This window comes from Cucurbita pepo, chromosome 19 (genome assembly GCF_057944985.1).
Source record: "Cucurbita pepo subsp. pepo isolate OVF chromosome 19, ASM5794498v1, whole genome shotgun sequence".
NCBI classification, from domain to species: domain Eukaryota; kingdom Viridiplantae; phylum Streptophyta; class Magnoliopsida; order Cucurbitales; family Cucurbitaceae; genus Cucurbita; species Cucurbita pepo.
Genome location: NC_141816.1, coordinates 1,436,634 through 1,448,144, shown reverse-complemented (window position 1 = coordinate 1,448,144; position 11,511 = coordinate 1,436,634). Strand labels below are relative to the sequence as shown.

General features: G+C 36.1%; 1 protein-coding gene across 1 annotated transcript; it reads left to right on the top strand.

Annotated features, from left to right (window-relative positions):
• Positions 1–433: 433 nt before the first annotated feature.
• LOC111781589 (uncharacterized) lies at positions 434–9,235 on the top strand. Its single transcript, XM_087120189.1, has 9 exons — positions 434–1,006; positions 2,645–2,830; positions 3,733–3,825; positions 5,157–5,339; positions 5,452–5,554; positions 5,643–5,828; positions 6,906–8,146; positions 8,299–8,702; positions 8,800–9,235. Exons 1-9 carry the CDS (start codon positions 755–757, stop codon positions 8,864–8,866), a joined length of 2,715 nt encoding a protein of 904 aa, XP_086976315.1. The 5' UTR covers positions 434–754; the 3' UTR covers positions 8,867–9,235.
• The last annotated feature ends 2,276 nt before the right edge of the window (positions 9,236–11,511 follow it).

The following is an 11,511-nucleotide window of genomic DNA, read 5'->3' as shown; positions in this document are numbered from 1 at the left end:
CAGCTTCATAGTTTTTAAAACGTGTCTGATCAGGAGAGGTTTCCACGCCCTTATAAGGAATGTTTTGTTCCTTTTTCAATCAATGTAGGATCTTATAATTCACCCGGGACCAACGTTCTTACTAGCACACCGCCCCATGTCTGGTTTTAATACAATTTGTAATAGTCATAGGTTACGAAACTATTAATTATATATATATATATATATATATATATATATATATATTAAATAAAAAATTGGAATTGAAAAATTATTTAAAAAAAAAAAAATCAAAACTAACACATAATAGAATTAGGGTGGAATTTAGGAAGATGCGTTTATTATTATTTTTATTTATTTTCCGCTGTTTTTTTTTTTTTTCTGTTTTTTTTTTGTTTTTTTGTTTTTCGATTTTATCATTTAAAAAAAAAAATTTGATTTTGCGATTTACTGCTATAAACTTGTTAATCACTTCGGATCCGCCCCCATCATCACCTGCTTCAGAGACTCTCCTCGTTTGCAATCGGTTTCATCCATCCTTCCGGCCGCCGTTAATCGGTTCTTATTCCATCTCGCCGTCTCGCAAATCGGTTGTCATAGGATCAAAATTCCACTCCAGATCACCACCGTCACTTTCAAACTTCGATTTTCTCTCCTAATTTGCACCACCATGGTTGCACCATCGATTTCTGCTGCGCCGGCTTCCGGAACCGTCGGTCGATGTCGGCTGTGACCAATTCAGGTTTCGTATCGTCGCTGAAGCTTTAGTTCTTTCATGGGCGATCTTCGGTTTTGGTCGCTTGAACAAAATGGTGCCGTAGCAGAAGACAAACCGTCCTCTTCCTCATCGTTTTCATCGTTGCTCCCGTCGAATCCGGAGGCTGTTGATGCTGGTTACTGGCGGAGAGCCGAGGAAGTCACGCAGGCTATAATCTGGCAGGTTCAGCCTACTGTCGTATCGGAAAGGAGAAGGGAAGCGGTTATAGATTACGTGCAAAGACTCCTTAGAGGTCATCTTCAATGCGAGGTGAGCTTGCAGTTATATGTAATATGTGCATCGCAATCTTAATCGCCACACTTCGTACTTTTAATTTCTTCACTAGTAGTTTGAGAATTCTGGAATTTTTATATCAGTGTTTACAATTACTGATGTTGTGAGTATTACGGCTAAGCATTAGCTTTCTTCATGAAAATTAATCTGGACAGTGTTTGCAATGTTTCTCTTTTGTTGAAGTAGCAATAGCACATAGGAAACAGTGTTATGATTCAACGTTGGGATTTTATCCCAATTTGTGCTTCTGTTCATTGTTTTTCAAGTGCTCGAAGGTTTTATGCATTCTGTTCATGTGTTGAGTTAATGCTGATTGTAATCCAATCTGTGCCGACTATATTGACGAATGAAAGGTGGAAATATTGGTTTAAACTACATGGCTGTATTGCAGTAGACGTGGTTTTAGGTCATGATTTTCAATCATGCAAGTTTTTTTTGTTCTGTCTCTCTCCAATGGTATATTTTCTTTTTTTTTTTTTTTTCTTTTTTTGGTAAGAGACGAGGCTTTTAATTGGATGAACAATTTTCGACGTGGTTGTTCGGTTTCATCTTCACATATTTTTGTCAAATATATTACTCCATTGATTAATCAGGCATGGCCTTGTGGAAAGGTTTACTTTTTATACTAGATTACCTAATGTTGTGCATTTGTACTTTTGCGAAGGTCAATCCAATTCAACTTAAATCAACATCGACCTGCTACTTTCTTCATCTTCTATTAATTAGTTTATTTTATTAGTTTTATTAATTTTTATTTTTATGAGAAATAGATCTTTCATTAGTTTGATGAAATATACAGAAAAATGGGATAATGTTTATCTACTTTCAAGATACCTAGTTTACTTTGTGCCTGTGGGTACCCATTTCCCCCTTATGATACCATATTAAGTAATAATATTCAGTTCCATAAACTCTATATATGCACTTCCAACAAAGGATAATATCCATGATAGCTTAGCAGTTTTGGGTTTTCAAGAACATCTGATATGGGAGTTCGTGATGCTAGATTTTTCAAGAAATATGAGAAATAAATGGATAAGTGGTCCTGTGAAAACATTTAAATTGAGGCAGTCACCGATGCTTGATGATTTTCAATATAAATTTGAAGTTGTAATGTATGGGTTCTTGAGAACCATGATTTAGATAAGCGGATGGTACTTTTGACAAGTCCAAACATTTGTAGTGGATATTAGTGTTTTTGGAAATTTACCGATACACTAATCTTATGGTTTTATTTTTCCCTTCAATCTGCCGACTACTTGTTGGTGTACCTGCTATGGTTGTATTCAATGACTATGGCTTGCCTTTGTAAACTAGTTTCAATGGCTGTGTCGCGAAAGCATTGTACAAGTTGAATCTTGTAAGTTAGTGTATGGTGTAATTCTAATATCATGGGGTCCATTAAAGTGTCTGGCATTGGCCTTGAATGTAGTTGGGCGGAGGCAAAAACCTTCGCTTTCTTTTGGTTTTAATCACGTCCAGATGTTCACTATTGGCCTGGAAGCTATATGCATTTCTACCATTTCTCTTCTAGAAACTTGTGCTCACATTCTGAAAATTCGATTGAAATTACAGATTTAATTGCAGATTTCTCACTAATTTATGATGGTACAGGTTTTCCCATTTGGGTCAGTGCCATTAAAGACCTACTTGCCTGATGGAGATATTGATTTGACGGCCCTTGTGGGTTCAAATTTAGAGGACGCTTTGGCCAGTGATGTATGTTCGGTCCTCAATAGTGAAGAACAGAATGGGGCAGCTGAGTTTGTTGTAAAGGATGTGCAATTAATTCGAGCTGAGGTCCTGGCTTTAAATATTCTTTTCTTCTCGAAGTTATTCTACTTGCAAACTATGCAAACTTTTTTAGTTACCACCAATGAGCTCAAGACATCTCTTCTTACAGTAGATGTTTGAAATTTTGGTTCTTCGTGGTCATCTTCCCATTTTTTGATGGATGGCTCATGCTAATTGCTATGGTATCCTAGAATCCTAATTTCTTGCTTTCAGTTGGCAATTGGTCTTGGTAACGTAAAAAGAAAAGAAGATATAGGCAATAATTATAATATTTTGAAGGAATTGACTGAAGCTAGCCATTTTTTATATCTTTTATCGTTACTACTAGTTTTTCTCATGTACTTCTTCCTGAAGTCTTGCATATCTCTGGAACTTCTGAGATTTATTGCAGGTTATTGTTGCCTTTCGTATAATGTGTGTTTTGGTAGAGTTCGAAACCTTGATTTCTGAAAATGACTTAGAGTTCCTGTTTCCAAGTCTTAATTTTCCATTTCTGTTGACATTGTCTTACGTATGGACCTTGTCTCTATAACTTCCCTGGGCCTTCCAATGAATCATTTTCCTATGTATTGCTTGTGATTTTTTAGTTTATCTGTGAATCAATGACGACCTGGCTGATGAAACTGAAATTTTCTTACAGGTGGCTATTATGCTTAGTATATTTTTTGGATAATTTTACAGGATATTTGGGAGTGTGTCATTTGTAGGTTCATTAAACAGGTGGTTGAACTAGTTATGAACGAGTCTAATGAGTGATCTTTTGTGATTACACGCTGTGAATTGTGTTTACTTTATATTTGTTGTTTGTGTAGTATTGCAGAGTGCTACATGATCTTCTTGCAGTTAATATAATAGCCTGATATGTTTTGTCATGTAATGTTTGATTTCTTAGAGTGTTCTGTTTGCAGGTTAAGCTTGTAAAATGCCTTGTACAGAATATAGTTGTTGATATTTCGTTCAATCAATTGGGAGGGCTTTCCACCTTGTGCTTCCTTGAGAAGGTATATTTTTAAATTTTTTTTTTTTTTTTTTTAGTGAACTACATGCCTAAGTTTAGATTAAGTTGCATATGTATGAATTGGTGCATATATATCAACGATTGCATACTTCTGTAGTAACCTACCTTTTGATTATCCTGTTTACTTCATATGGTTCCGAACTCAATCATGGTTCTTGGTATCACTTAAAGCAAATTTCTAAATTGTAGAGCTTCCTGATATCTTGATTCCACATCCCGATGGATCATTCTTCCATCTTCAATTGGTTTATTTCTTTGTGTGATTTAAAGCAAGAATGAAAATCTTGGGGATCTTGGTCGATCATTCTTCCATTCTTTTCTTGGCCCATAACTTTCCCTCACTTCTAACCTTCATAATATATATTTTAAATTTGGATCACTTGTTTCCGCCGTAATATATTTTTTTGTCCCTCTTATATATATACACACACACACATATGCCCTTGTATTAACAAATATATTTATCACAGAACCATCCAATTTTCTTTTATTTTCAGTCTTCAATAATATTTTTCTATTGTACGAAATGCACATTTTTTATTTGTTAGTTATACATGTACATACATAAATTGGTAGTTCGTATCTTAAATAACCTAGTTTCAAGTTTCATTTAGAAGTTCCCAATATTTCTACGAGTATTCAAGATTTGCCTGGAATATTCTTTGATATCCAAATATGTGGGGAGATATTCGTAACTCTTGTATTGACATTGATATCAACATTTGCATCATTGATCCAAAGTAAATGAATCAGGAAATTTTGGCGTTCTTCTTATTTTTGTATTTTCTTGAAGTACTTTAAACTTTAAATCTGTATGGGAATTCTTTGTTTCCCACTCTTTACAAGTAGTTTATCAAAATACTATGATTTACAGTTGTCTGTGGAAAAAGAAATAATGTTGGGGAGAATATTTGTTCTATAAAGAATAAACACGACAGTGAGTGTGAATACTTTTGAGAGTCTTGGCCTTAGATAGATTACGCCTGCCTTTCTCCTGCTTGCACACATTTTGCATAGATAATAGCATGTGGTTGACTTGTCGTTGGCCCATGCATCCTTTACCAGATTGGTTGTAACTGGCCATCCTTTTGGATCAAATTACACACTTTTTTAAAATAATTGACCAAATGTTTTTTTAAAAGTAACTTTGCACCAGAGGTTCTTTTTCATTTAACATGATTCACGAAATTTTTGCTCACTGGTTCTAATTGACATTCTTTTATAAAATGTTGGGATCAAAACTTCTGCCTCTCTTCTTCTACATGTAAAAATGGCATATCAGAATGATGGTTTTAGTCCTACTATCTCTGACAGATTGATCGTCGTATTGGCAAAGATAATCTTTTTAAGCGCAGCATTATACTGATTAAAGCTTGGTGCTATTATGAGAGCCGCATTCTTGGAGCTCATCATGGCTTGATATCAACATATGCTTTGGAGACTTTGGTTCTATATATTTTTCATCTCTTCCATTCGGCCTTAAATGGTCCTCTAGAGGTTAGTAGTTTGAGGAGCTACTCTTCTTTAACTCCTTCCTTTGAATATATATATATATAGGTCTTGCACATTCTTTATGTATAACTATTGTATCATACATGTAAACTTTCAGGTGCTGTACAAGTTTCTAGACTATTTTAGCAAATTTGATTGGGATAATTACTGCATAAGCTTGAATGGTCCAGTTCGGCTATCCTCACTGCCAGAGTTTGTTGGTGAGCGGCTTCTTTTGGCATACCTGAACCTTTTGAAGTACCTACATGCCTTCTATTTGGAGTTCTAAATGTTTTTGCCTTCTGGCAGTTGAGACACCTGAAAATGGTGGGGGTGATCTGTTGCTTGGCGCTGATTTTCTTAACAACTGTTTAGAAAGGTTGTCAGTGCCTGCAAGGGGGAACGAGGCAAACTCAAGGGCATTTCCCATAAAGCATCTCAACATTGTTGATCCACTGAAAGAAAATAACAACCTTGGTCGCAGTGTTAGCAAAGGCAAGCAACTATTCTCCTATATCTGGTTTGATTGTCTGCCATTTTTTATCCTAAAACTATGGTGAAGTGTTTTATCTTTGTGAAGAGCTATTATCTTTTCAATAATTTAGAAATTACTCGTAGCTTTCAGTTCCTTGAGCATGCTCACTAGACGGGGAGAGGTCTTTTATTATGACATGGAGTAATAAATGTTTATTATGGAAATAAGTTATAATAACACGACTAAATCCTAAGTCTTATGCTTACTCTGTCTTGATCTTTAGACATCCAAATGATATCTGAACTGTGTAACTTCGTTTTTAAAAGACCATTTTGGTGCTTAATTTTCTAATTTCGTTTAACCAAACCCTGTTGAAAATGCCTTTAATTCGTTGTCTCCACTTACAAATCGTTGAAGCAACAAATTAAGTGTCTAATCATGATAAGGGGCTCAAGGGCATTTCCCATAGAAATACAGATCAAGTGTAGTTCTTTGGTGGATGAGCTCCTTTATCCGTTCTATTGTGATATGGGGCGCCTCTTGTGGCTTTCGGGGGTTTGCATGATTTTATGGGGCCGTGAGAGGAACAATAGAATTATAGAGGAGTTAGAGAGGTCTAAGGAGGATATGTGTGATTCCTTGGCAGATTTCACGTCTCTTTGGACTTCCCTTACATTTTATTTTGGATTATTGAAGCCCCTTCTTATCTTGGTTTGACTTCCTTCTGATTGGAGCTTTCCTTGCATGCCTCTTGTATTCTTTTGTTCTCAATGAAAGTTTAGATATTCATTAAAAAAATCAAAATTTAGCGTCCAAGTTTTGAACTGAATCTAGGTTGCTATTAGTATGATGGTTGGAAAATTGACTGTAAGGACTAAAGCAAACTTTTATGTGAAGTATACAGACTAAACTTGAATATTTAAATACTAAGGGATCAAAATAAAAGATTTGAGAGTTGGATAGAATGGAATTAGGATAAAAGTTCAGACTAGAATGGGATTTAAACCTTAGAAATGATCCAATCTAGTTAACAACTAGCTTTTTGTGTCCTAGGTGATACCCCTTAAAATATTTGACAGCCACTCCATAACGTGCAGGAAACTTCTACAGGATTAGAAGTGCTTTCAGTTTTGGTGCCCGGAAGCTAGGGTTCATCCTTTCCCGTCCTGAAGAAAATATAGTGGATGAAGTTTGCAACTTTTTTTTTAATACATTGGATAGGCACGGAGGTGGGCAGCGGCCTGATGTCCAAGATTCTGTTCCAGTGTCTGGAGGCTATGAATCTTGTGCAGCTTTACTCGCATCTGGTACAGACGCCCAAGAAGAAACCAATAATAGTAATTCAGGCTGTGTGTGTGACAGTGAAACTACTGGGGAATATAGCTGGAGTCGGGAAATATCAACTCATGGGGTAAATGGCAATGTCAAGGCATCAGGTAAATATGATCACATTGGTAGTATCATGACTGAATCATCTCGAAGAAGATCGGTCCAAGTGGGACCATTATCAGTTCCTTCAGGTGTTGATAGTCTTGCAAATGCCATTGGTGTTTCAGATTATCGTCTCTCTGGGGATGCAAATGATCTTGCTAGTCTGAGAATTGAAGGTGTTACTATTTCTCACGATGCAAATAAGTCATCCCCTTCAAGTTTTGGGGAGGGTATACTGCCATTAGGTCATCAATCTCATCGTGCTCCTCATCGTTATTGCTCAAGACCGATCATGGAAAATGGGGAGCTAAAAGATGAACACACAAATAAATCTACTCCAGAGAACTCTGAGTTAATGGAAAAAGACTCATCTTGCCAGCATCTGCAATCACCTACTGTAGCAACAGTGTCTTCCGCACAAGTTAAGCAGGATGAGAACCACGTGACTGATGACGACGATGTGGCAAACAAATCTGAAACAAAACAATGTTCTCCATCTTCAAATTCAATATCTTTCTCATCTGAAGACTTTTATCCTCGTTCTTGTCGTTATCGGTTCCTGACTAGACCTCCAGAAACTAATGCTTTGTCAGATCTTAATGGTGATTATGAAAGTCATTTCAACAGTTTGCAAATTGGCCGGTGGTACTACGATTATGCCTCGAGTGCGCCCCTTTCGCCTATTCCCCCACCTTTGCCTTCGCAATATCCAAGCAAGAATGCATGGGATATAATTCGACGCTCAGTGCAGGTAAAGCAGAATCCATTTGCCCAGATAAACAGTAATGGACTTATTCCAAGAACAGCATTCTATCCCATACGATCACCAATATTAACAGGGGGTGCAACATTGGGTATGGAAGAGATGCCGAAGCCACGAGGAACGGGGACATACTTTCCCAACATGGTATGCTCCTCATATTAACTTCCAATATGTGCTATTTTAAAATTTAAATTGAAATTGGTGGCAAATACTTGAGAACTGCTAATAACGTGTGCATTGTTTGGGTTGTTGAAGATTTGTTTCTTTCTCCTCATTGAGTGTTTTTCTCTTTCCAGAACCATTACAGAGACAGACCACCATCAGCCAGGGGAAGGAACCAAGTGCCAGTGAGGTCACCTCGAAACAACGGCCAATCACTGACCCCCTTGGAAACAACTGTGCCTGAGAAAAGTGGTCAAGACCTGCACCAAGTACCAACTGCCAATCATGGTGGTGGTATATTGACTTCCTCTGGATCTCCTGTAAGGAGAGCTAACCATAATGGTAATGTTGCAATGCCTCGGCCAGACAGAGCTGTAGAATTCGGGTCATTTGGGCATCTTCAATTAGAGTCACCCGTAGATTGCAGCGGGGAACCTAGTCAAGTATCTGCACTCTTACAAAACCCCGCAGCAGCTTTGAACGTATCAAGTCCCAAGATGCAGAAAGCCAAACAGACGTCGATTACCGACCAAGATAGGTACAAACACTTCATAATCCTTCCAGGTACTTACGAGAGATTTTACATGGGACTTATTAAACTGTTTAAAACTTTGTGTTTTCTTCTGGATATGTAGGCTCTCTGTTCATATGCAATCATACGAGTTAAAAGATGAAGAGGATTTCCCACCCTTATCCAACTGACACGAATGGGAAATGGAGCTTTTATTTATTTGGTTAGTCAGTATGAAACTGAGTAGGAAGAAAACTGTAGTAGTTGCTAACAAACTGAACCAAGCGAGACTCGTCGACAACGGTTTCCTCCTCGACCCTCCCATCTCTGCAATTTAGATGTTCTGTTCTATTTGTAGCTCAAAAATTATTTTGTAAATTCTACCAATTTATTTTGCTTGATAGTCGTGTTTTACACCAAAAAAAGAGCTTTTTTTTTTTCTTTTTTTCTTTCCTTTTCCCTAGTAAACTTAGGATGCCTGTAACAATGGAAGCACAGACTATATTTTGTTGCCTATGTTTGTTGTAAGTCAAAAGGCTTGCTTTTGGAGCCAATCTCTATACTCTGCCTTAACCATCACCATGCATTAGCAGCAGTGTTAATTGCGCTCTATTTGCCTTGGTTATCTTCTGTTTTTTTGGCCAATTTTGATATATGGCTGTGCTGCATTTTCTTCTCATTTTCATGTGAAGGAGTCCTTTTGGGCTTTGTAAATGAAAAGAACTCCTTGGATAGAGGTTTGGGCTGGTTTCTTTTACATATTCAATCTAACAAAGAGTTGATACACGAAATCATGGTTCATATTTGGTTTGTATTGTAATACTTTTATAACAATTTAGTCCTTTTTAAGGCTTAGAGATGCATGTCAGGAGAGCCCTTAAACTATCTGATATGCAAAGCCCTCCCAGTTTACAAGGCATTTTACAAGCCTAACCTGCAAATATGACTCTCTTAAGACAGTCATTCCATACAATTTCTATTTTGTAGGCTTCAAATAGCTTATGATGGGAGATACTCATGATTGACTACTAACCCCGATAGTCTCGACTCGGATTAAGCCATCTTGTTTATATGGAAGAATGTTATTGAAGAAGAAAACTGATGTCTTGGCTCACTATGTACGGAATTTTGAACGGGACTAGTCCTTTCAAGGTTCTAGTTCTGTTGTGTTAGATGAACACGACTCTCCACAATAGTATGATATTGTCCACTTTGAACATAAAGTCTCGGCTTTGCTTTGGGCTTCCCTAAAAGGCCTTATGTCAATGAAGATAGTATCTTTAATTATAAACTCACGATCATTCCCTAAATTAGCCGAGTGGAACTTTCATCCAACAAAATGAACATTTCTATATAATGAGATATCTCTAAAAATATCTCAACCTATAAACACTTCATTCTCGACCGTATACTATGAAATATCTATTCAACACGTAACCAAATCAATCATTTCAAGTTAATGATGAGCATTAAATTCATAATTAAAAGACAAGAATAAAGACATATTCTTATTTAATTTTTTTTTTTATAGTTAAGATGTAACATTCTAAGGCTCCACATAAATCTTTATATTAATCGGTGTTATCAAATTTTAAAATGAACAAATTTGGTCTCATATGAAAAAGGAATGAAATGAGTGCTTTTAAATAAAAAATTCGAAAGCAAACTATAATAAATTTTCTTAAAGCATTTTATTCCTCCACCAAACTAAATACAATAAATATTTTTTTTGTAATATAAAAATTTTCCATTCTGAACCCGATCAACTGCAAAATACCTCACTAATTTACTCTACTTTAAGTAGATTTAGTCGATAAAGGAAGAATCAACGTCGGAAGCAACATTTACCGGTAAAAATTCTAGTATTATTCCTCTCATGATTTGAGTGGGGCGTTTTTTGTCTGTGAAATTTAGATCTTACCTTAAAGTAAATGCTTAAAGTTTTTAGAAAATGATAATAACTTCAAATGATCGGGTGTCTCTTGCGAGGACTTGCAATTATATATATTTCCTACTCCAATGGAGGTAACATGACGTTGAGTTATGATATGTTATGATATGCAATTGTATATGCTATATTATGTCATGTTGTGCTATAATATGTTATGATAAGCTATGTCATGTATAAAAAGTTATGTTATGGTGTGATCATGTCATGTTATCTAAAATTGTTATGAAATGATAATCTACGACACATAAGTCTCCATAGACCATACCATGAAAGCTATGTTAGGTATGAAAGAATGTACAGGAATTATATACGCATAATTCACATACTTGTTATGTTAGAGATGACGGGAGGTTTCTCTTCCATCATAAATTATGTCATGATTATAAGATATGAGGACCTAATGCATATTTGTGTGTCATGTAAACTGAGATACTTTCTCTTACCTCACATTTTATGATTTAAGACATTTATGTTTGCCATGATGTTATGCAGTCCCTTTCTCTCCATAATGTTCAACAAGAGTCCGTTAGCAAGTGCTAATCCAACGAGCCAGACCCAAGAGGTGTGCAAGCCCTCTTAGTGGGTCTATGCTTGCACGCGTGGACCATGTGTAAAGAAGTGTACGAGTACTACAGATGCTATGATATGTTAAAAGGATAGATTACACTATGTTGCACGTTGTAACATTTTCTAACCCCAAACTTACTGATTATTTTAATAAATACTCAAGCCACATAGGTTAGACCAAACATTTTTTTTATTCTTTTTTGTTTTCGTTTTTATTTAAATTTCACGTTATTTATTTAAAACTTTTATTACGAACGTTCAAGTCCATAACATTACTTTTGAAGTATTTTAAATGAACGTTTCCACACTTAATAGCCA

What these genes read in the sequence shown, in the direction of transcription:
- LOC111781589 (XM_087120189.1), top strand. Translation starts at nt 755, where the DNA reads ATGGGCGATCTTCGGTTTTGGTCGCTTGAACAAAATGGTGCCGTAGCA. An exon ending in GAGGTCATCTTCAATGCGAG is followed by an intron (nt 1,007 to 2,644) that starts GTGAGCTTGCAG and finishes ATGATGGTACAG; the next exon opens with GTTTTCCCATTTGGGTCAGT. An exon ending in TGCAATTAATTCGAGCTGAG is followed by an intron (nt 2,831 to 3,732) that starts GTCCTGGCTTTA and finishes TTCTGTTTGCAG; the next exon opens with GTTAAGCTTGTAAAATGCCT.